At 37.9% G+C, this 25,318-nt stretch overlaps 2 protein-coding genes across 4 annotated transcripts in view; both read right to left on the bottom strand.

The window, feature by feature from the left end:
• Positions 1-25,318, bottom strand: part of LMNTD1 (lamin tail domain containing 1) — a 442,400-nt gene that overhangs the window by 364,476 nt on the left and 52,606 nt on the right. The window lies entirely within an intron of this gene.
• Positions 6,726-7,989, bottom strand: LOC132597905 (heterogeneous nuclear ribonucleoprotein A1). Its single transcript, XM_060305731.2, has one exon. It carries the CDS (start codon positions 7,906-7,908, stop codon positions 6,946-6,948), a length of 963 nt encoding a protein of 320 aa, XP_060161714.1. The 5' UTR covers positions 7,909-7,989; the 3' UTR covers positions 6,726-6,945.

The following is a 25,318-nucleotide window of genomic DNA, read 5'->3' as shown; positions in this document are numbered from 1 at the left end:
ACAAAACATTTACTGACCATCTGCTGTGTTCTAAGATCCATATGATATACAAGGGTTACAAAGATGAACAAGATATGGCCCCTCTTCTAAAGTTAAGAGTTCTGTGGAAGAGTCAGGTACTTAAGCCAACACAGGATAAGGTCTGTGGTCAGTGGGCTAAACAGAAACTATTAAAGTGGAGAATCATAACACATAAAAAACTGAAGTGTATATTTTAAACTTAGACCTTTAAATATACATTCACTCATCCAACTTAAACACAGAGGGTCAAGTCCTTTGGGTCGATTGCTGATTGGAATTTTGTATTGTCTTTTTTGTGGAGCCATAACACATCATCTATCATTTCTATTTTCAGTTTATTTAAAATAGAGTAAAAATGTAACAACACTGTAGAAGTATTGGAGTCCTAAAATCATGTAGACTTTTGTGATTCTTTTCCCAGTCTTTTACAGTTGTCTTGTTCAAAATCTATCCTGACAGCACTTGTTTTAACATCTTATTTTTATAGTCTTTCGAAAGCATTCAAATAAGTTTGCAAGAAATAATAACTCTTTCACTCCACACTTAAAATCTCATCAGTTTAGTATTTAATTAAATTACATGTTTTAAAATATCAAGTATAATGGACATAATCAGGTTTGAATACACACACAACTGAGTCTTGTTAAGCACACACTCCACTTGGAGAGAGGCAAAAGCATGAGTACAAGAAAGGGAGACCCCCAGCTGGGAGCATCCAGTGCGCCTTCAGTATCAAATAGTATATTTTCCAGACAGCAGGGAATTCTCTGGTTAATCTGGTAAATTGCTTAAGAGGTTTACTCATATTATATGACTGCAATACAATATAAATGGTTTAATAAAAGCTACGCAAAATGTTATGTTTTATCTTAAAAGGGTCCTTCCCTGTTACCCGGCATAAATGTTAATTTGGAACTTTTTCTTTTTAGGGGGTGTCTTTGATCATTTTAACTTACCTTTGGAATAAGCAATAGAATTGCACACTTCAAAATTTCTAAAGTAAAAAAAAAAAAAATGTTAAAAGTATCTCTGCTATCCCTGTTCCCCAGCCACCAGCCCTCTTTCCCAGAGGCAGCTAATGTTACCAGTTCCTCCTGTGTCCCTATAGAGGTTTTTAAAAAAAGTATTAAAATGCATCCAACACATAATCATATACATTTTCTTTTCCTTTTTATAAAAATACAAAATGTTAGCATACTGGCTCTGCCACTTCAAGGATGTTTTGACATTTTCCTTCACTCTCTGGGAGTCAGAATTTTCATCAAGCAAGTCAAGAACTTGTCAGATGCTCTGTATTTGGCTGACTAAGGCTTCCAGCATATGGCCAGATTATATCCCCATTACTACTATATCTTGATTGTCTGCCAGTTTTGTAAAATACATCAAGAACACATCATCTGTTTCCTCGGTAAAGTCAGTTCAACATCACTTCTGCCTCTTTCATCCACCTGTAAGGTATATATTTTGTGGATATCCTTAAAGGTGTATTTTCTTGACATATCATACTATTATACATTCCCTCCTATCAGATTTTTAGTAATTATTTATTTGGTGCATGAGATAAACTTTCATAAAAATATTTCCAACAAGTCTTAGTACTTCCCATATGTGTCTACATTTTGCAACGTGCATTCATTTTATTTACAATCCATGTGCTTTACATGTGTTTTGGTATTTGAATTTCTAAGTAATATTTTCAGTCTTTTTAAATTATTTTCTCATGTGAATCACTGAGAAGCTCCCTCAGTCTTGTTTTTCTTTCCATTCCTATCTTTTCTCCTCCAAAGAAATCAGCATCATGGCTTTATCTGGGAATTTATTTTGCTTTCTCTGCATTTTCAATGTAGAACCTCCTTGAACAGGTCGGCTAACCTCTGGGAAAACATGTTTGTTCTTCCCCATTTTGCAATATGCATCTCACTCTAGCCAAGAGCCTATCTTTGCAGGATATTAAGTCATGATACAGGTATCTAAGCCCATTTCATCAATACTAACTGCATTGCCAGTAGTTCCCTTCCCAGAGATTCCTTTATCTTTCACATGTCCTACTCCAATGAAAAAGAAACAATGGAAACATGACTTACACTTCACTAGTTTCCTGCCTAAAAATTCAGTCCCTAAAGATGTTTCCCTCTTCTTTTGCTAGTGTCTTTTTTCTGTTCAAGAATGAACAACTTGCCAGATTTGTTAATTAATTCATTAATTTACCCAACAAATATTTGTTTAGTAGCCAGGGGCTGAGTTGTTAAAATTTAACTTATTAAAGTTTATAGTAATTTATTACTGTATGTCCATAGTATCTATAATTTTAATTGGTAAGTATTACATAAAAGTATGTTACAAAATATGTGGGAGCATACGGATGGCCCAACAGGCACATGAAAAGATGCTCAACATCACTAATTATTAGAAAAATGCAAATCAAAACTACAACAAAGTACCACTTCACACCGGTCAGAATGGCCATCATGAAGAAGTCTACAAATAATAAATGCTGGAGAGGTGTGGAGAAAACGGAACGCTCCTACACTGTTGTTAGGAATGTAAATTCGTGCAGCCGCTATGGAGACCAGTATGGAGGCTCCTTAAAAAACTACAAATAGAACTACCATACGACCCAGCAATCCCACTCCTGGGCATATATCTGGAGAAAATTATAATTTGAAAAGATACATGCACCCCACTGTTCATAGCAGCACTATTTACAATAGCCAAGACGTGGAAGCAACCTAAATGCCCATCAACAGATGAATGGATAAAGAAGATGTGATATATATATATATATAAAAATACACACACACACTGGAATATTACTCAACCTTAAAAAAGAATGAAATAATGTCATTTGCAGCAACATGGATGGACCTAGAGATTATCATAGTAAATGAAGACAGAGAAAGACAAATACCATATATCACTTATATGTGGAATCTAAAAAATGATACAAATGAACTTATTTACAGAACAGAAATAGACTCACAGATATAGAAAACAAACTTATGGTTACCAAAGGGGAAGGGGGGAGGGATAATTGGGAATTTGGGATTAACATATACACATTACTATACGTAAAATAGATAACCAACAAGGACTTAACTGTATAGCACAGGGAATTATATTAAATACCTTGTAATAACCTATAATAGAAAAGAATCTGAAAAATAGTAATATATATATATATATATATATATGTGAACTGAATCACTCTGCTGTACACCTGAAACATTGTAAATCAACAATGTTCCTTGCTGTTCCCATATCTTTCTTTTCCTTTTGTTCAGTTCCGACTCTACAGAATTGCCAGGGGTATGACAGAAAGCTAAGCTTTTAGATTCCTTCCACTTCTCCTCCATTTTCAAGGGCAAACCAGACCTGTTGAATGTTTTGGTCTCACACAATTTCTACCCCCATACTCAATTACAGAATGGAAATTAGAAAAGACATTCTAATACAAGTTACATGAGGGTAGCATTGTTTTTAGTTTAAAATTGTATCTCTAGTACGTAGGTCAGCACCTGGCCCATTGCAGCTGGTCAGATATTTGTTAAATTAAATAAATGCATTCTGTTATCTATCCCCAACTCCACTTAACTGTCACAGACTTTGACTATCACAAGAAGTACTTTCCCATATCTCCTTTGCAAATCTACTGAAAGATCTTCAATCAATGTAGCAACAGCTATTAGGGGAGCAATTCTTCCTCTAGTCTAATCTATCAAGAGGCCACTGTGATGCCTTCATATTCTTCGGAATTTTAAGGAAAAAAATTACATTAAAATGTAGATCTAACAGATGTATGTATGAATTGTAAAAATCTTCATTTGAAACACCAATGACAGTAATAGTAAAGGCAGCTATAACTTGCAAGTTCTGCTTCAATATTCTGATTTATTTTAAGTAGCTAATGAACTCTGGGCAAGGAACAGTGCTGACCCAGTTTCTTTTGCCTCATATAACTTCAGTCAACTGTTGGCATCTCTATTGCATTTCTCTTTATAATCCAGGACAGAGGTCATGTTTAAGTTACATACCAATCTTCCCTCTTTACTTTCTTCATGGTACTTTATCTCCTGCAGAGATCATGTATTTACCATCTGCTACATGTTAGGTCTTGGAAATACAAAGGCAAATAATACTTAGACTCTCCCCTCAAATAGTATATAAACCAATGGAATAAACCAACGGTTATAATATTTACAAAATGTACTGTGGTTGCCTATAGGAAAGGCAGGTAACCCTGACTTCCCGAAAAGAGGCAGCACATGGCCTGAGTCTTGAATGACAAGTAGAAGTGAACCAAGGAAGTAGCATGTGAAAAGGCATGGAATCAAGGTAAACCATAGCACATGCAGGAAGCTTTAAGTAGTTCTTTAAAGATAACATTGATAGTGTGAGACTAGACATTAAGCCTCTCTGCCATCCTAAGGAGTTCAGCTTTAACCTGAACCCTCTATATAACCATTGAAAATTTTTAGTTGAGAATAACATTTCCATAACAGAAAAAGTTCTGTGATGACACAATTGAAAGTACTGAAGGCAGAGCAAGAATGCAGGCAGAAAAACAGGTTAGGAGAAGCCATTATAGTACATTAGAAAAGAAATGATATCTGAACTATGGCATCGACAGAAGGGAAGTTTAAAGTACCCTAACCAGTTAGGAAGAGATTACCACAAACTTCCAGGGAAGAAATGTTGTCCTGAACCAAGGCTGAGGCAATAGAGATGAAAAAATAAATAAACAAATAAAGATGGATTTAAGAGATTTGATGTCTCTTAATTTCTATACAACATGCCTATCGTTTTGAATTTCTCCTTAGAATCTAAGTATATGTAAGTAAAACCTTTTCACTTTCTTGTTCCGTGCACTGGATAAAATTGTCTAATGTTATTTTCATTTGTGGCTATTTGAGATTAAGAACTAAATATAAGTACATTTTTAAACATACCTTTTATCTACTCTTCCCTGTAAGTACATGCTATAAAAGAATTTAATAACCAATCAGAACCCTAGAGAGTTGGCTTCTTAAATGGATGAAAGCAGTTGATAGAAGAAAGAGCTTGAACAGTGATCCTGTTAAAATGTAAGTTAAATCATCTCACTCTCACTTAAGATCTTTCAGTGTCTTTCTACCTTGCTCTGTTAAAAGTCAGTCTTTATAATGACCCACAAGGCCCTACAAGAGCAGGCTGTCGCCTCTCTGACCTCAGTTCTTCAAGTCCGTTCCCTGCCCTCATTTTTTTTTTTTTTAATTTATTTTTGGCTGTGTTGCTGTGGGCGGGCTTTCTCTAGTTGCAGCAAGCAGGGGCTGCTCTTCCTAGCGGTGCGCAGGCTTCTCATTGCAGCGGCTTCTCTTGTTGCGGAGCACGGGCTCTAGGCACGCAGGCTTCAGTAGTTGTGGCACGCAGGCTTAGTAGTTGTGACTCGCGGGCTTAGTTGCTCCGCAGCATGTGGGATCTTCCTGGACCAGGGCTTGAACCCGTGTCCCCTGTATTGACAGGCGGATTCTTAAACACTGAGCCACCAGGGAAGCCCTCCCCACCCCCATTTTGGGGCAGACATGCTGGCCTTCTCGCTGTTCCTAAGTCTCCAGGTACGCTTGCACATTGAGCACTTGCTCCTCTTGTTTCCCAGTTATCCTCCTGGCTTGCTCCCTCACCTCCTTCAGATATTTTCCTTTCTTTATCATTTTATTTAAAAATAAAATATACCTCCCACTCAGCACTCTGTTCAATTTACATTTCCCATAACACTCACCACAATCTAATAGACTTTTATTTTACTTACTGTTTAGTATCTGTCTCCCACTTTCCCACAGCTAGAAAATAAGTTCCTCGTGGGCAGGGATTTTTAATGTTTTTCTGTACCTCCAGTACCTAAAACAGTACCAGGCACATGGTAAAAGACTGAATGAATAAACTTCTAGTCCAGCATAACTGTCAATTGTGGTGTTCCAAAGACCTAACGGATTGACCAGCAAAATCATTACTATGGAAAGAACCCTGCAGTTAGTTATTGTTTTTTCCATCAGGAAGTCACTAGCAAAGTCAGATATGTCTGAACTGTTTCCATCAACACAGAAGTTCATATAAGGCACTATAATTAGAACTTGGATCATAAGAATAATTAAGTTATAAACAGTTTTCACCTGGCATTTAATGACTATAAAACTATGTTAGGGCTTCCCTGGTGGCGCAGTGGTTGAGAGTCCGCCTGCTGATGCAGGGGACGTGGGTTCGTGCCCCGGTCGGGGAAGATCCCACATGCCGCGGAGCGGCTGGGCCCGTGAGCCGTGGCCGCTGAGCCTGCGCGTCCAGAGCCTGTGCTCCGCAACGGGAGAGGCCACAACAGTGAGAGGCCCGCGTACCACAGACAAAAAAAACTATGTTAAATTCTTTAACATAATATAAAATTTGTGCTTATTCATAATTGTACCTTTCTATTCTATCTGAGAGCAACAAAACACTCACTGTTCATTACTACTAAGGAAGGTCTTTGTTGAAAGTGATTCCACTGCCTTCAGCTTTGTACTTAGACATTGTAGGATCTTCACCTGGAGGTGACCATATCAGCCAAAGCAGTCCTCACAATTAACAAAACCAAATTATTGGGTGATGCATACAAAACTGGGGTTTTTTTAATAGTCAATTTTTGGAAGGTTTTTTTTTTTTTTTTTTTTTTTTTTTTTTTTTAGAAAATTAAAACCAAGTTAAATGCATTTTATTTTTAAAAAGTCCATTCACAAAACTGAATGATTAATTCAAGCTGCGCAGCAGCTAATGACTACTGCATGGCAGTGAAAATGAAGTGCACAGTGGCTCAGATAAAGGTCCTCATAAGGATGGTCCTTTTAGCCATGAGCTTGAACTGGAATTTTGTTTTAAGAGTTGCTAAGCCTGTGGTAGCACACTCCTCCCTGGCAGTAATCAAAACCTTCTGCCACTGCCATAGCTACTGCTGCTGCTGGAACCACCATAGCCACCTTGGTTTCGGGGTTTGGCAAAGTATTGGCCTCCACCACCATAGGGGCCAGAACTTCTGCCTCCAAAGTTTCCTCCTTTCATGGGTCCAAAATTTGAAGACTGATTGTTGTAACTGCCAAAATCGTTGTAGCTTCCACCACCTCCAAAATTGCTTCCATCATTACCGAATCCATTATAGCCATCCCCACTGCCACCATATCCACCACCACCGCGGCTGCCACCAAAGCCACCTCGACCGCTGAAGTTTCCTCCACGACCAAAGTTGTCATTCCCACCAAAACCACCTCCACGACCACCACCAAAGTTTCCAGAACCACTTCGACCTCTTTGGCTGGATGAAGCACTAGCCATCTCTTGCTTAGATAGGGCTTTCCTTACTTCACAGTTGTGGCCATTCACAGTGTGGTATTTCTGAATGACAATCTTGTCTACAGAGTCATGATCATCAAAGGTTACAAAAGCAAAGCCTCTCTTTTTGCCACTGCCTCGGTCAGTCATGATTTCAATCACTTCAATTTTCCCATACTGTTCAAAATAATCTCTTAGATGATGTTCTTCAGTGTCTTCTTTAATGCCACCAACAAAAATCTTTTTCACAGTTAAGTGGGCACCAGGTCTTTGAGAATCTTCTCTTGAGACGGCCCTCTTTGGTTCCACAACTCTTCCATCCACCTTGTGTGGCCTTGCATTCATGGCCGCATCCACCTCCTCCACAGTGGCATATGTGACAAACCCGAAGCCTCTGGAGCGCTTGGTGTTTGGATCTCTCATTACCACACAATCTGTGAGCGTTCCCCACTGCTCAAAATGGCTCCTCAGACTCTCATCGGTTGTTTCAAAGCTCAAACCTCCGATGAAGAGCTTCCGCAGCTGTTCGGGCTCTTTGGGTGACTCTGACTTAGACATAACGGCAGTGGAGGGTGGGGGGAGACGTCAACGATGCTTACTCGGCGGCGTCCACGAGCAGAAAGAAGTAAGCTACCGAACGTATCTCTGGAAGGTTTTTATTGCTATTTCATTTTTTAATTACAAATGATTGCTCACTGTAAAAAAAAAATACACTTAAAAGAATAAGTTTACCTTCACTCTTCTTAATTCCATGGTCCTCCCCAGAAGTTAACAAATATTAGCAGTTTAGCGTGTATTTTTCCATGCTTCTTTCTATGCATTTATACAGATATGCACATCCAGAGTTTTAGTATTGGAAGATTCAAATATATATTCCTTTCTCCCTCCTCCCTCCTCCCTCTCTCCCTCCCTCCTTTCTTCCTTCCTTTCTTTCTTTCTTTCTTTTTCTTTCTTTCTTTCTCTCTCTCTCTCTCTCTCCCTCCCTCCCTCCCTCCCTCCCTCTCTTTCTTTCTGTTTTCCTTACCTAACACTATGTTTTGGACATTTGTCTGGGTTTATCCTATTTTCCTGGATTAACTATTAACAGTGCCCTTTTTTACTATCAAAAGTAGCCTAGTTTGGACAATAAATTGTATGGTCCTAATATAAAGTTGTCTGATTAATGAATTCATAGCAGTCTATAAAACCATAATTTTTGTCATCATCATTACCCTGTAAATGAACATTTAGTCATCACCCCTTTTGGTATTATGAACAAGGTTGCAATGAAGCTCATATACATATAACTTACTGCATGTATATGAATACTTCTATAGGATAAATTCTTTATGTCCAATTGTGAGATTAAAGGGTATATACAGTTACATTTTTTATATACTGTCAAATTGTTTTCTAAAAAGCTATACTATTTTATACTTCTATCAACAGCAACCATGTTCCTATACTGTCACCAACCAGCTCTGGATATTAGACATTTTGGGGACCAGTTCAATGGGCAATATATCATATCTCATTCATTACAGTTGATTACGGTTGAGGTTCAATTTTTTTCAGATTACCTCATATATTTTGCCCATTTTTCAATGGGATTATTTTTCCTTGTATTAATTTGTAGGTATTCTTTTATATTAAATGTGATATAATATATAAGTTGTAAATATATTCTCCCAGTAGTTCACTTATTTTCCCAATAGCATGGAAATAAATTTTTTTTCTACAGCTATACTCACCAATATTTTGATTCTCCAAAAATGGTTAAAATACATATAACAAAACACAGTGTCAAATTTTCTCATCTTCCAAAGTTAAAAGTATGTGTATATATACACACATATATATACATATATATACATATATCCCAACGGTACACAAGTATTGTGAACTACGGACAGGTATGCTCTGCCACTGAATATGTTGTGAGTCATTTTATTTGTATATATTATTTCTCCAAATTGTACATTCCTTATTTTTCCAAAAATAAATACTTTACTTACAATTTCGAGTGCAACAAACACATATGTATTGAATGTAAATCACTTTAGCTCCTACACATAAAATCTCATCTCTTTAGAGGACGCAAAACTTAATCAGATTCTTTGCATTTTTCATGCTTTGACTATATTTCCTAATTTTATCTTCAACAAATTTCATCAGGGTTGAATTAACCTTCAGTTCAAGGTCACAACAAATTGCATTGTATGTCATCGTAGCATAGAGTTGACAACTGAAGTGTTACTCATATCATTTTTCTCAATAATTCATGAAGAATTGGAGATAACAGGCTTCCTCACCTGGAGAAAATGTTGAATTGTTTCCAGAGTAACAGAGAACAAGCAATATAAATAAATGAATAAACAAACAAACAAATAAACAAATGTATATACACATATATTTATATTTTTATATATAATATATGCATAAGCAAACACTGTTTCAATACTTTGCAGGCAAAAGATTCCCCCAAACATTTTCACAGGTGCATACATGCTGTTTGCATGTTGATTGTCATATAATCTTTCCTTTGTGTTTGTATGAAAAAGCTATTTAATAAGATATTGTCTTTTCTCTAAATAAACACACTGTTCATTAATTAACAAAAATTCAATATAAAAATAGAAATTAGCAGCAGGAATTCTGATTAACATAATATTCAAACTTTAGATATAATAGGCTTTGTGTTTTATCAAAATCCCATTGCGGGTAACAACAGGCATTAAAGTTGGATTCCAGTATTTTTATTATAATCGGATTTATGTCTAACAAGGCCTTATCATTTCCACACACCACCCCTTTCAACAAGTGACATAAAGGCAAAATCTGGGCTGTTCAAATGATACCACCGAACAGCAACTGGAAATAATTGATCTCTTCCTATTTAGGGTCAACTTAATCAGCTGTGGTAAATTAGCTGAACTGGAATTTTCAGGCCTAATTTATCTATGTGTACAGACATATTCTCAAACAAGACTTCCAAATTATTAGATAAAAATTCTTTTTACAGTAATTGTGTACCTCTGTCCACTTTGCATAAGATCACCTGCAGTAATTTATGACATTCTTCGAACTCTCAAGACTGTCCACAGGGTTTCACTAATGACAGTCTAAATGTGAGGAATAAAACTCGGTTTTCCTGCCATTCGACCCTGTGCAATTGTTATAATCCCCTTGGCTCTGATTCAAGTTGTAATCATTATATTAGATGCGATTGGAAAGGCAATATCTTGCTGGCTCATTCTGCTGAGTATTTCGAAGCATTGTCATCAGAGTAGAGCTTTAATGGTAATCAAAGTCCATCTTAAAGGGTTTGAGTAAAAATTTTTAAAAAGCAAAAGATCTTTTTTTTAATCCCTGAGAATACTGAAGCATTAGTCACATCCAAACCCCAATTTGACAGAACTCAGCTTGTTTTCTGCCAGATCTGATCACTTTTTACAGAAAGCAGTTCTCACAAAAGAAATCATTCACATGTTTTACAACTAGATATTGATTTGAAGGTTTTTAATAGCCTGCAACTAAGGTGAAGATTTGGCATACTTGACTGATTCTCTCCATCACCACTTATTAATAGTTGTATATTGAAATTGGAATCAGTAGATTGAATGGTTTTTCCTGTATGCCATCTGCTGATACTGAACGAGGAAATGTTCTAAGGCTGCCCTTCATTTCTGACAACGAATGAGCCTGTGAATCATTTAAGCAAATCAGCTCACTATTGCTGCCCACAGTGAATCCATGCGAGGGATTTGGAGCTGGAGAATGCTGGATTAAATTTCAATTCTACCACTTATTAATTATGTGACCTAGGCAAATTACCTCCAGTCTCCAAGTCTCATAAAAAAGAAGATCATAATACTAACCTCATTAAGTTGTTATGAGAATAAAATGTTAAAGGTTCAAGAGCATGCCTGGCACTTTTTAAGCATTCAGAAAAGTGATATTATTGTTATACCTTTTCTTTGGTGGATTATTTTATAATAAATCACACTAGTCCTTCATATCTTTCAAAACCATGGAAGAAATTTAACTCTCATACCAATTTGCACCTTTAAAATTAGGAAAATTTTAACGTTGGCTAGGGTATCTTTTAAAATGAGTACTTTTACACATTGCTAGTAAAAGTACATGTGGGTATGTTCCTTCTGGAAAACAATTTGGCAAATATATCAAAAATTTTAAATATGTTCACATAATTCTGGTCAGTATTTCCTTTCCTAATAATCTATCCTAAGGTTTTAGACATAAAGATGTTCACTGAAGAATCATTTATAATACAAAAAGTCAGAACCAATTTATATATTCACTAGTTATGAATTATGGCTCAAAGATAGGCACAGAAGGAGTTCAATTAAAACTCTAGTCACTATATATAAAGTAAACATAAGAAGACTTTGAAAGGTAGAGAGGAGGCAGACCGGCACAGGACCTGGGGAAAGACACTGAAGTGAGTTCCCTGGGCTTTCTTTTTGTGAGAGAAGCAGTCACCTGTAAGTGCCAACAGGCACCCACAAGGAGGAGGAAAAAAAGCCCCAAGAAGAGACAATTCTCTCTAACCAAAGGACTAGGAAAGGAGTAGCCAAGCAAGATAGAAAACATTTAGACTATAACCGCCACTACCCCAACCACCTTGGCCTGAGGGAGAGAGGCGCCTCATTACTGCTCCCCACATGGTCTCTACCATCAGTGCTATGGGGGAGAGGTGCCTTGCTACCACAAAGTGAGGGTAGCAGTACAAATGGCCTCCGCTGACACCACCCCAGTGGCGACAGAAAAATGTGCAGCCCCACTCCCAACACTGTCAGCAAAGGCTGAGGGGATTATAGATTTGCTGGGCACGCCTTCTCCCTTAGTGGAGTCAAGAATCTCATCCCAGCCTGACCATAACAATGCCCCTCCCTCACAATGTCAGTAGAGATCACAGGTGGAGCCTGAATCCTCTGCCCACCTATCACTTATAGGACTACGCCCGCCCACCCTGTCCCCTGGGTGTCAATAGAGACCAAGTGGGTAATCTAGACATCTACCACCACTTGGCAGTGAAGAGGCAGCTTCCCACCCACTTCCCCTCTGGAACAGTGTCAGATAAAGTCTCCTAAACCAGAAGATTTCAGTAAGATCCAGAGTGTCATAACATAACACTGTAAATGTCTAGGATACAATTGAATGTCACTTGTCATGCAAGAAGCAGCAAAATCTCAACTTAAAGGAGAAAAATTCAATAAACAGACGCCAACACTGAGATAACACAGATGTTGGAATTATCTGACAAAGTTTTTATAGCAGCCATAGAGCTTCAACAATTACGAACATGCTTGAAAAAAATGAAAACAATAGAAAGTTGTAGTTTTTATAATGATGATATAAATTAGAAACAAATGGAAATTTTAGAATTGAAAAATGCAATAAACAAAAAAAGAAAAGAAGAACTCAATGGATAAGCCCAACAGGAGAATGGAGAGGACGGAGAAAAAGATCAGTAAACTTGAAGACAGAACAATAGAAATAACCCAATCTGAACAACAGAGAGAAAATGGACTAGGGGAAAAAAAGAAAAAAAAAAAAACAAGGACAGAGACCGGGGGACTACAACAAAAGAGCTAACATTTGTGTCATGGGAGTTCCAGGACAGGAGAAAAAAGCAGGGCTGAGAAAGCATTTTTAGATAAGGGCTGAAAGTTTCCCAAATTTGGCACAATGCATACATATTCAAGACACTGAGCAAACTCCAAAGAGAAACTCAAAGAATTCTGCAATAACACACGTCATAGTCAAACTTCTGAAAACCAAAGGCAAAGAAAAAAATCTTAAGAGCAGCAAGAGACAAATGATGCCTTACCTACAGGAGAAAAACAATTCAAATGACATAATTTCTCACCAGAAGCCATGAGGGCTTGTAGGAAGTGGCACAACATTTTTCAGGTGCTGAAAGTAAACACCCATCAACCTAGAATTCTACATCCAACAAAAGTATCCTTCAGTAATGAAGAGGAAATCAAGACATTATAAGAGGAAGTAAAACAAAGAGAATTTGTCTACCAATAGATTTACTCTAAAAGAATGACTAAAGGAAGTTCCTGAAACAGAAAGTAAACAATAAAAGAAGGACTCTTGGGGCTTCCTTGGTGGTGCAGTGGTTGAGAGTCCGCCTGCCGATGCAGGGGACACGGGTTCGTGCCCCGGTCCGGGAAGATCCCACATGCCGCGGAGCGACTAGGCCCGTGAGCCATAGCCGCTGAGCCTGCGCGTCCAGAACCTGTGCTCCGCAACGGGAGAGGCCACAACAGTGAGAGGCCCACGTACCTCAAAAAAAAAGGAGGACTCTTGGAACATCAGTGTACACTTTTGTGTTCTGTCTCCATTTTCCATGAGTGTGGGTAATTTAACCAGAATTTTTTTTTAATGTTAACAATAATAACAACAACAGCACTTATTTTCCTTTTACTAATTCAGTTAATAGCAAATTATTTCATCTATTAAAATATTCATTTGCACTTTTTCTTCTATTTTTCTGTGTATTTATCTTCTATCTCTTTAACTTGGCAATGGGAGCCCCATGAACAATATTCAATTTTTCATTTCTTTCTCATCTCTGTAAACAGAGGCTTACAGAGTTTAAGCAACTTCTCCCAATTCATAAAGCTAATAAATATCAGACAAAGATTCAAACCCAGGTTTGTTTGATTCCAGATACTGAACTTTAAACCGTAAAGCTATATATCTTCAATTTGCCAAGAATATACTGTCTCTGACAATCATACAGTTCAATCAGTTCCCTCTTTCCTGGAATAAAGCTGATTAAAGATTTAGAGCAGTTGATGAGTTATAAAACAAGGAATATTTTCTCCCCCTGTTTTGCAGATGAAAAACGATGTATTTTGGAGAGGTGCTTTTCCTAAGCTTCATTGATTCGGTGACTTTGAACCAGGAAAGACAATTCCACTCCATTCCAACCCTTTAGGTAAATTTAGCCACCTTACTGAGTCACACTGGTCTCTCCTAAAGCATGACTCCAATATTGGCATTACTCTTCTGGAACTGCTCAGACCAGCATCCACTGTACGTAGAGCTCCACTCTCCTGATACCACCTTGCCCCCCTTATTTTTGGTTCTTATCAAACTTTCTCTTAATGGAGCCTTTTGCTTGGTGACTCAATTTAGACTAGGACACACAAGAGTGTGTTCAGTCCTCTGGCCCTATATGCTAATACTTTTGATAAATGACACTTCACTTGCCTCCCATCTCTGGGCTCAGGGACCCTACCTTCACCAAACTATCTCCCGTCCTCACAAACACACACACATACAGAGCAGGGAAGGAAGGTGTGGCAAGAGAAGCAGGTTATGCTGATGGAAGCAAGCAACACGTACTTCCCTCCAGGTCACATTTACAGAGATTTAGCCATTATTTAATAGGCATAAATCTTAGATAGAAGAGCCTGAAAGAATTTCCTGACCTCTGTCAAGGGAGTTCAGGGAAATCACGGAACAAAAAGGAGTCTTTAAAAATCCAGTAAGATTCCGCATATTTATCTGAGAAAAAAATCTCCAGGGAAGAAGTTCTTCAGCTTCTCTGTGTCACTCATTTAAGGTCTGATAATGTATTTTGCAGAAAGAATAGGACAAAGGAAGGCAGTTTCTAGTCAACAAAATCATACTGAGACACCAGGGGGCATGGAAATGAGAAGTGGATGAAACCAGAGGAAATAAAATGTAGGATTTGTTGGCAGTGTTGAAGAAGGAAGAGGAGAAGGAGAGACAAGGAAGGAAGGGAGGGAGGAAAATAAGAACTATTCAGCCTGGCGAGGAAGAAATGAATTTTTTGTCAAAAACATTTTCATTGCTGAAATTCCATTAATGTCTCTAGCACACTAGAATATTCTCCCTTTCTCTTTTTGCTCAAATGTTTTCTTTCTACTCTGTGAATCTCACCTCTTCCTTCAGACTTCAATGATCAAGGCTTTCCTTCACCGTGATATTTACACTCTATGTTTATGGCCTTTGACTCTTCCTGCCTAAATTTCAGCAGCTGCGCACTGCCTGGTTCATCACCCCAACCCCACGGCCCGTCCGCCTCCTGAGCTTGGCTGCCTCTGGCACATCTCCTGTGGCTCCACTCACCCTGCTCACAAAACGTCATCAAGTCCGAATCTGCCGGGCAGATAAGGCCTTCCACTATTTGGCTTCAGCCCATGCTTCCAACCAACCTTATTTATCAGTTCTTTGCTTCTTGTGAATAAAGTTTTGAGGGCAAACAGGTGGTAATATCCACTGAGTCCCAACTGCAAACATGTATCTTGCTATCAGGAAAGTTGTAAAGGAAATAGCAGAGGTAGTCCCTCCCCAGAGAAACTCAAAGCCAAGTGAAGACGAAATTAACTTCAGCAACGAACTTAAGAGTTATAGTTAAGATGCACTTGCACTTATCAGACACTTGCTAAGGAGGATCTGAAGAAAGGCAGGAGCCAGAACACATAAAGCATTTATGAGGTGACATTAGAAGCATATATATGTGAGGGCTGCGTAGAGGTAATACTGTTCATTAAGCTTTGTTACAAGATTAATGGGGGAAATAAGATCTTTCAAATATATCTTTATTCATTTACAACCTTCTTTAATTCTGATCAACTCAGGGCTGGACGAATGTGCCCTCTTCTTTAAGGGGCAGATTTGGGTAGACAAGAAATATGAGATTCTGATCATGCTGAACCAGGTTATTTGCTGTTATAGAGTTAGTTTGCAATTTCCAAATAGGCTTTCAAAATAATGAGGAGGGGAGGGGCCCATCAAGCCAACATTTGCATGAGCCTTGAGGGAACTCAGTCACCAAAGGCCCTGTCAGATCTGTTATTGAACTAGTCAGTCATAGAAATTTACTCTGATGAACAAAAATAGGCATTTTTCACAATCACCATTACTTAAAGATGCAAATGCTGTGTGAAAAATAGTACCTAAACTCAGCTGTGATTTAACACTACCTACTCCCATGATGAGTGTTCAAAAGGATGACTCAATAGACCCTCCAGTAGAACACGCAATTGCTTTTAATCATCTAGGGGATTCTTTAATGATGTGAATTAAAATCAAAATTGAGAAGTAAAAATTAGAGCTTCTTTCGCTGGAGGGCTAACTGTATACCACCAAAGAATGTACTCACAGCAAACAAATTTTCATTGGTTTGCATAAACCAGACATTATATCAATCAAAAATGAATAATTCAAGAAAGGAAATACGAACCCGTTTCATATTCAAATGTTGATATACGCTCGTGACATTAAGAAACTGACTATTTATTGGTTTGGCTTATTTTCTATTCATAATAAAATTTTAAAATCCTGTGACAATATAATTTACCCTCTCCCATAAACGTTAGATTCTTCAGTTTTGGAGCTAAAGCAAGAATCTCTGCTTTTCATTTGTTCGCTTGCTTTTTACATAACTCTAAAGCAGTTCAAAAATTTTTTTTTAATTTTAAAAACATTTTTAAAGATATAAAATTATCTGTTGTCATTTAGATTAAAAAAACATTGTTTGAACTAAAGTCAAACTCATTTGTGTATATATCATTATCTTCATGTGATCTTATATTTCTTTTTTAAAAGAGGGCATTTTCTACTCTTGTAACATGAGTATATTCAACAAGCTACCAAAGAGAGTTGTTTTTACAACTCAGATGGCAATAGCATTGACTGAATTTCATCCCTCCTACCCTAAATCCTTCTGACAGATCATGTGGTTTAATTTAAATCATCTGACAGATCATGTGGTTTCCTCTATCTGTACCCATAGATCACTATGACTTAAAAGAATGGATTCATGGTTTTCTGGGGGGTTTTTTGGAAGTTTCTAAGCATAATTACAGAGTAGCAGAGAAAACACACCAAGAGCATCACTACATATTCAGTGACCATCTCCTGAGACACTGATCATATTCTGCCTGCTGTTGACATTATTTTGTTTAAACAAGGGGTCCCCAACTTCTGGCCCAAAGTGGGTAGAGAGTGGAACTTGGGCTCAGTCTGTGCGCCTCCAATGCTCACAGTGGTTTAGACATCACAACGTCCCTGTGAGCTGCTTATCTATTGGATATCTCACCAAGAAATGCCTCAAGCGATGAGTGGAGATGAGACACCTGGTACTGCCAATTCCTGAGCCTTTCTGTGGTCATGCAATGTAATTTGATTTGATTCTTGACTTTTTTCCAATACCAGCTTAGGATTCAAACTTCTCACGTCTTCCAAGTCCTCCGAATTTCTATATAAGTTTCAAAATCAGATTGGGATTTTGATTCGGATAGCACCAAACCTATATATGAACCTCAGGAGAATGGACATCCTAACCATATTGAATATTCTGACCCCTGAACGAGCCAAGTGGCTGCCAGGGTCTTGGTGCTCTAGCCTGGTGTCAGGCCTGAGCCTCTGAGGTGGGAGAGCCGAATTCAGCACATTGGACCACCAGAGACCTCCCAGCCCAACGTAATATCAATCAGCAAGAGATCTCCCAGAGATCTCCGTCTCAATGCTAAGACCCAGCTCTACCCAATGGCCAGCAAACTCCAGTGCTGGACGCCCCAAGCCAAACAACTAGCAAGACAGGAACACAACCCCACCCATTAACAGACAGATTGCCTAAAATCATACTACGTTCACAGACAGTCAAAATCATACCACCGGACGTGATCCTGCCCACCAGAAAGAAAAGATCCAGACTCATCCACCAGAACACAGGCACCAGTCCCCCCCCCAGGAAGCCAACACAAGCCACTGAACCAACTTCACCCACTGGGGGCAGACACCAAAGAAAGCAGGAACTATGAAGCTGCAGCCTGCAAAAAGGAGACCCCAAACACAGTAAGTTAAACAAAATGAGAAGACAGAGAAGTATGCAGCAGATGAAGGAGCAAGGTAAAAACCCACCAGACAAAACAAATGAAGAGGAACTAGGCAGTCTACCTGGAAAAGAATTCAGAGTAATGATAGCAAAGATGATCCAAAATCTTGGAAATAGAATGGAGAATATACAAGAAACATTTAACAAGGACCTAGAAGAACTAAAGAGTAAACAATGATGAACAACACAATAAATGAAATTTAAAATACTCTAGAAAGAATCAGTAGCAGAATAACTGAGGCAGAAGAATGGATAAGTGACCTGGAAAATAAAATAATTGAAATAACTACTGCAGAGCAGAATAAAGAAAAAAGAATGAAAATACGTGAGGACAGTCTCAGAGACCTCTGGGACAACATTAAACACACCAACATTCGAATTATAGGGGTTCCAGAAGAAGATGAGAAAAAGAAAAGGACAGAGAAAATATTTGGAGAGATTATAGTTGAAAACTTCCTTAACATGGGAAAGGAAATAGTCGATCAAGTCCAGGAAGTGCAGAGAGTCCCATACAGGATAAATCCAAGAAGAAACATGCCAAGACACATATTAATCAAACTATCAAAATTTAAATACAAAGAAAAAGTATTAAACACAGCAAGGGAAAAGCAACAAATAACATACAAGGGAATCCCCATAAGGTTAACAGCTGATCTTTCAGCAGAAACTCTGCAAGCCAGAAAGGAGTGGTAGGACATATTTAAAGTGATGAAAGGGAAAAACCTAAAACCAAGATTACTCTACCCAGTAAGGATCTCATTCGGATTCGATGGGGAAATTAAAACCTTTACAGACAAGTAATAGTGAAGAGAATACAGCACCTCCAAACCAGTTTTACAACACATGCTAAAGGAACATCTCTAGGCAGGAAACACATGAGAAGGAGAAGACCTACAAAAACAAACCCAAAACAATTAAGAAAATGGTAATAGGAACATACATATCAATAATTACCTTAAATGTAAATGGATTGAATGCTCCAACCAAAAGACACAGACTAGCTGAATGGATACAAAAACAAGACCCATATATATGCTGTCCACAAGAGACCCACTTCAGACCTAGGGACACATACAGACTGAAAGTGAGGGGATGGAAAAAAGATATTTCATGCAAATGGAAATCAAAAGAAAGCTGGAGTAGCAATTCTCATATCACACAAAATGGACTTTAAAATAAAAACTATTACAAGAGACAAAGAAGAACACTACATAATGATCAGGAATCAATCCAAGAAGGAGATATAACAATTGTAAATATTTATGCACCCAACATAGGAGCATGTCAATACATAAGGCAAATGCTAACAGCCATAAAAGGGGAAATTGACAGTAACACAATCATAGTAGGGGATTTTAACATCCCACTTTCACCAATGGACAGATCATCCAAAATGAAAACAAATAAGGAAACACAAGCTTTAAATGATACATTAAACAAGATGGACTTAATTGATATTTACAGGACATTCCATCCAGAAACGACAGAATACACTTTCTTTTCAAGTGCTCATGGAACATTCTCCAGGATAAACCATAACGTGGGTCGCAAATCAAGCCTTGGTAAATTTAATGAAATTGAAATCGAATCAAGTATCTTTTCTGAACAAAACGCTATGAGGCTAGATATCAATTACAGGAAAAAATCTGTAAAAAGTACAAACACATGGAGGCTAAACAATATGCTACTAAATAATCAAGAGATCACTGAAGAAATCAAAGAGGAAATCAAAAAATACCTGGAAACAAATGACAATGAAAACACGACGACCCAAAACCTATGGGATGTAGCAAAAGCAGTTCTAAGGGGGAAGTTTACAGCAATACAATCCTACCTCAAGAAACAAAAATATCTCAAATAAACAACCTAACTATTCACATTAAAGCAATTAGAGGAAAAAAAAACCCCAAAGTCAGCAGAAGGAAAGAAATCATAAAGATCAGGTCAGAAATAAATGAAAAAGAAATGAAGGAAACGATAGCAAAGATCAATAAAAGTAAAAGCTGGTTCTTTGAGAAGATGAACAAAATTGATAAACCATTAGCTAGACTCATCAAGAAAAAAAGGGAAAAGACTCAAATCAATAGAATTAGAAATGAAAAAGCAGTAACAACCGACACTGCAGAAATACAAAGGATCATGAGAGATTACTACAAGCAACTCTATGCCAATAAAATGGACAACCTGGAAGAAAGGGACAAATGCTTAGAAAAGTACATCCTTCCAAGACTGAACCAGGAAGAAATAGAAAATATAAACAGACGTATCACAAGCACTGAAATTGAAACTGTGATTAAAAATCTTCCAAGAAACAAAAGCCCCAGACCAGATGGCTTCACAGGCAAATTCTATCAAACATTTAGAGAAGAGCTAACACCTATCCTTCTTAAACTCTTCCAAAATACAGCAGAGGGAGGAACACTCCCAAACTCATTCTACAAGGCCACCATCACCCTGATACCAAAACCAGACAAAAATGTCACAAACGAAGAACACTACAGGCCAATATCACTGATGAACATAGATGCAAAAATCCTCAGCAAAATACTAGCAAACAGAATCCAACAGCACATTAAAAGGATCATACAATGTGATCAAGTGGGGTTTATCTCAGGAATGCAAGGATTCTTCAATATACTCAAATCAATCAATGTGATACACCATACTAACAAATTGAAGGAGAAAAACCATATGATCATCTCAATAGATGCAGAGAAATCCTTTGACAAAATTCAACACCCAATTATGATAAAAACTCTCCAGAAAGTAGGCATAGAAGGAATCTACCTCAACATAATAAAGGCCATATACAACAAACCCACAGCAAACATCATTCTCCATGGTGAAAAACAGAAACCATTTCCTCTAAATTCAGGAAGAAGACAAGGTTGCCTACTCTCACCACTATTATTCAACATAGTTTTGGAAGTTTTATCCACAGCAATCAGAGAAGAAATAAAAGGAATCCAAATTGGAAAAGAAGAAGTAAAATTGTCACTGTTTGCAGATGACATGATACTATACATAAGGAATCTGAAAGATGCTACTAGAAAACTACTAGAGCTAATCAATGAATTTGGTAGAGTAACAGGATACAAAATTAATGCACAGAAATCCCTTGCATTCCTATACACTAATGATGAAAAATCTGAAAGCGAAATTAGGGAAACACTCCCATCTACCACTGAAAGAAAAAGAATAGAATACCTAGGAATAAACTTACCTAAGGAGACAAAAAACCTTATGCAGAAAAATAAAAGACAGTGATGAAAGAAATAAAAGATGATACAAACAGATGGAGAGATATACAATGTCCTTGGATTGGAAGAATCAACCCTGTGAAAATGACTATACCACCCAAAGCAACCTACAGATTCAATGCAATTCCTATCAAACTACCAATGGCATTTTTTGCAGAACTAGAACAAAAAAACTGCACAATTTGTATGAAAGCACGAAAGACTCCGAATAGCTAAAACATTCTTGAGAAAGAAAAACAGAGCTGGAGGAATCAGGCTCCCAGACTTCAGGTTATACTACAAAGCTACAGTAATCAAGACAGTATGGTACTGGCACAAAATCAGAAATACAGATCAATGGAACAGGATAGAAAGTCCAGAGATAAACCCATCCACATATGGTCACTTTATCTTTGATAAAGGAGGAAAGAATATACAATGGAGAAAAGACAGCCTCTTCAATAAGTGGTTCTGGGAAAGCTGGACAGCTCCTTGTAAAGGAATGAAATTGGAAAACTTCCTAATGCCATACACAAAAATAAACTCAAAATGGATTAAAGACCTAAATGTAATTATGGACAGATACTATAAAACTCTTAGAGGAAAATATAGGCAGAACACTCTATGACATAAATCACAGCAAGATCCTTTTTGACCCACCTCCTAGAGAAATGGATATAAAAACAAAAATAAACAAATGGGACCTAATGAAATCTAAAAGTTTTGCACCGCAAAGGAAACCATAAAGAAGATGAAAAGACAACCCTCAGAATGGGAGAAAATATTTGCAAATGAATCAATGGACAAAGGATTAATCTCCAAAATATATAAACAGCTCATCCAGCTCAATATTAAAGAAAACAAACAACCCAGTCCAAAAATGGGCACAAGACTTAAATAGACATTTCTCCAAAGAAGATATACAGATTGCCAACAAACACATGAAAGGATGCTCAACATCATTAATCATTAGAGAAATGCAAATCAAAACTACAATGAGGTATCACCTGACACCGGTCAGAATGGCCATCCTCAAAAACTCTACAAACAATAAATGCTGGAGAGTGTGTGGAAAAAAGGGAACCCTCTTGCACTGTTGGTGGGAATGTAAATTGATACAGCCACTATGGAGAACAGTATGGAGGTTCCTTAAAAAACTAAAAATAGAAGTACCATATGACCCAGCAATCCTACTACTGGGCATATACCCTGAGAAAACCATAATTCAAAAAGAGTCATGTACCACAATGTTCATTGCAGCACTATTTACAATAGCCAAGACATGGAAGCAACCTAAGTGTCTACTGACACATGAATGGATAAAGAAGATGTGGCACATATATACAATGGAATATTACTCAGCCATAAAAAGAAACAAAATTGAGTTATTTGTAGTGAGGTGGATGGCCTAGAGTCTGTCATACAGACTGAAGTAAGTCAGAAAGAGAAAAACAAATACCATATGCTACATATATATGGAATCTAAAAAAAAAAAAAAAAAAAAAAGGTTCTGATGAAACTACGGCCAGGACAGGAATAAAGATGCAGACATAGAGAATGGACTTGAGGACAAGGGGAGGGGGAAGTGTAAGCTGGGACAAAATGAGAGAGTAGCACTGACATGTATACACTACCAAATGTAAAATAGATAGCTAGTAGGAAGCAGCTGCATAGCACAGGGAGATCAGCTCTGTGCTCTGTGACTATCTAGAGGGGTGGGATAGGGAGGGTGGGAGGCAGACACAAGAAGGAGGGGATATAGGGATATATGTATACATATAGCTGATCCACTTTGTTATACAGCAGACACTAACACAACATTGTAAAGCAATTATACTCCAATAAAGATGTTAAAAAACAAAAACAAGGTGTCCCCAACCCCCAGGCCACACAACAGGAGGTGAGGTGAGCAGCGGGTAAGCGAAGCTTCATCTGTATTTACAGCCGCTCCCCATCACTCACATTATCGCCTGAGGTCCGCCTCCTGTCAGATCAGCGGTGGCATTAGATTCTCTTAGGAGCACGAACCCTACTGTGAACCGTGCATGCAAGGGATCTAGGTCATGCCCTCCTTATGAGAATCTAATGCCTGATGATCTGAGGGGGAGCTGAGGCGGTGATGCTAGCGCTGGGGAGCGGCTACAAATACAGATTATCATTAGCAGAGAGGTTTCACTGCACAGAGACCATAATAAATCACTTGCTTGCAGACTCATATCAAAGCACTATCAGTGAGTGGTAAGTGAAAACAAGCTGAGGGCTCCCACTGATTCTGCATTACGGTGAGTTGTATAATCATATCATTATATATTACAATGTAATAATAATAGAAATGAAGTGCACAATAAATGTAATGCACTTGAATCATCCTGAAAACATCCCCCTCACCTGGTCTGTGGAAAAATTGTCTTCCACAAAACCAAAAAGGTTGGGGACCGTTGGTTTAAACACAGGCAAATTGTGTCTTATTCATCTTTCTATCCTTCACAGTGCCTAGCTACACACACTGTAGGAGCTCACTAAATATTTGTCAAATTTCTGACCAAATAAATGAATAACTAATGACTGCTGCCTTATTTCTATTCAGAAAAGTGTGAATCAAACCTGCCTGTACGCCTTTCCCAGATGAAATGAAGAACTAGATTCTAATGGAAGTAGTTTGGGTCTCAGGATGGCTAACCAAGGTCCTTCTATGCTCAAAATCACAAATTGAAAAAAGAAAAAAATATGAGTGTGCCTCTTAAATTTCTTAGAAGCCTTCTATTATCCTGATGGAGAATGAATGACAAAATTTGGAGGATTTTCAGAGTTGAGGGTCTTGGGAAGCGTTGTTTTGTTTTAGCATTAAAGTACATTCTCTAATCCCTCCTTTACACACACACACATACATACACACGCGCAAAGAAGATGCCACATCTGAAGAAGTTTGGGTACCTCCTAATTACAGCCTAGCCCTTAAATGTTAACGTTTCCTAGAGTTCCGTCATTGGTTCAACTCTCTTTCTACTCTTCATGCTCTCATTAAAGCCCTTAGTGACCCGAGTGGACCTGTCCCTCTAGCCCCATCCTCTACTATTCTCCTCCTCATAACATTTACTCATGGTTCATAGATATTCATAGCTCTCCAATTAGCACATCTCATTCTGTGTCTTTCCACCTTTGCTCGTGTTATTCCTTCTGCCTGACTTGCCTTCTAAACGCCCCAACCTCACTTCTTTTCCCCTTCCCCACCCCAGTCTCCCTTAGCCTGCCACCTCCTTTTCACACTATAAACACAGTTTAGGCATTATCATCATCCAACAGCATCCACCCACCCATCCATCACTGGGCTAAATGCAGTGCCCTTCGTCTGGATTCCTAGAGCATCCTGAGAACAACTCCATCATAGCCTTTGCCATATTTTTCAAAGTGTCCATTTTATGTTCCTGTCTCCCCCATCAGATCTTGATTTACTTGAATGAAGAGACTGTTTCTTCTTCATCTTGGTATCTCCAGCACCTCATTTGATGCCAGCACCTGTGGATGTTCAGTAATTATGTGCTGAGCTGATCTGAACTGAAATAAACTAAACTGATGTTTAGTTTAAACCCTAATGCCCTTAATTTTCATTATGGAGAAAAAAAAATAATCCTCTACCTTTGTATTCTTAAACTGGGAAAATTGGTTTTCTCCTTCCTTTTTAAACACTATTTTCCCTTTTAGAATATGATTCTTCAAGACTTAAGACTTTCCAGAGGAGGTAAGAATTTAGTAAAATGTTCTATAGAGGTTTGATATTTCTCTAAATCTGTTTTATTCTCCAAGCCATTTCGGACTAGAAAATGATTCTTGGTATCAGTAA

This window comes from Globicephala melas, chromosome 10 (genome assembly GCF_963455315.2).
Source record: "Globicephala melas chromosome 10, mGloMel1.2, whole genome shotgun sequence".
NCBI classification, from domain to species: domain Eukaryota; kingdom Metazoa; phylum Chordata; class Mammalia; order Artiodactyla; family Delphinidae; genus Globicephala; species Globicephala melas.
This window is presented reverse-complemented; position numbering and strand designations above follow the sequence as displayed.

Coding starts and splice junctions, on each gene's coding strand:
- LOC132597905 (XM_060305731.2), bottom strand. CDS start 7,908: ATGTCTAAGTCAGAGTCACCCAAAGAGCCCGAACAGCTGCGGAAGCTC.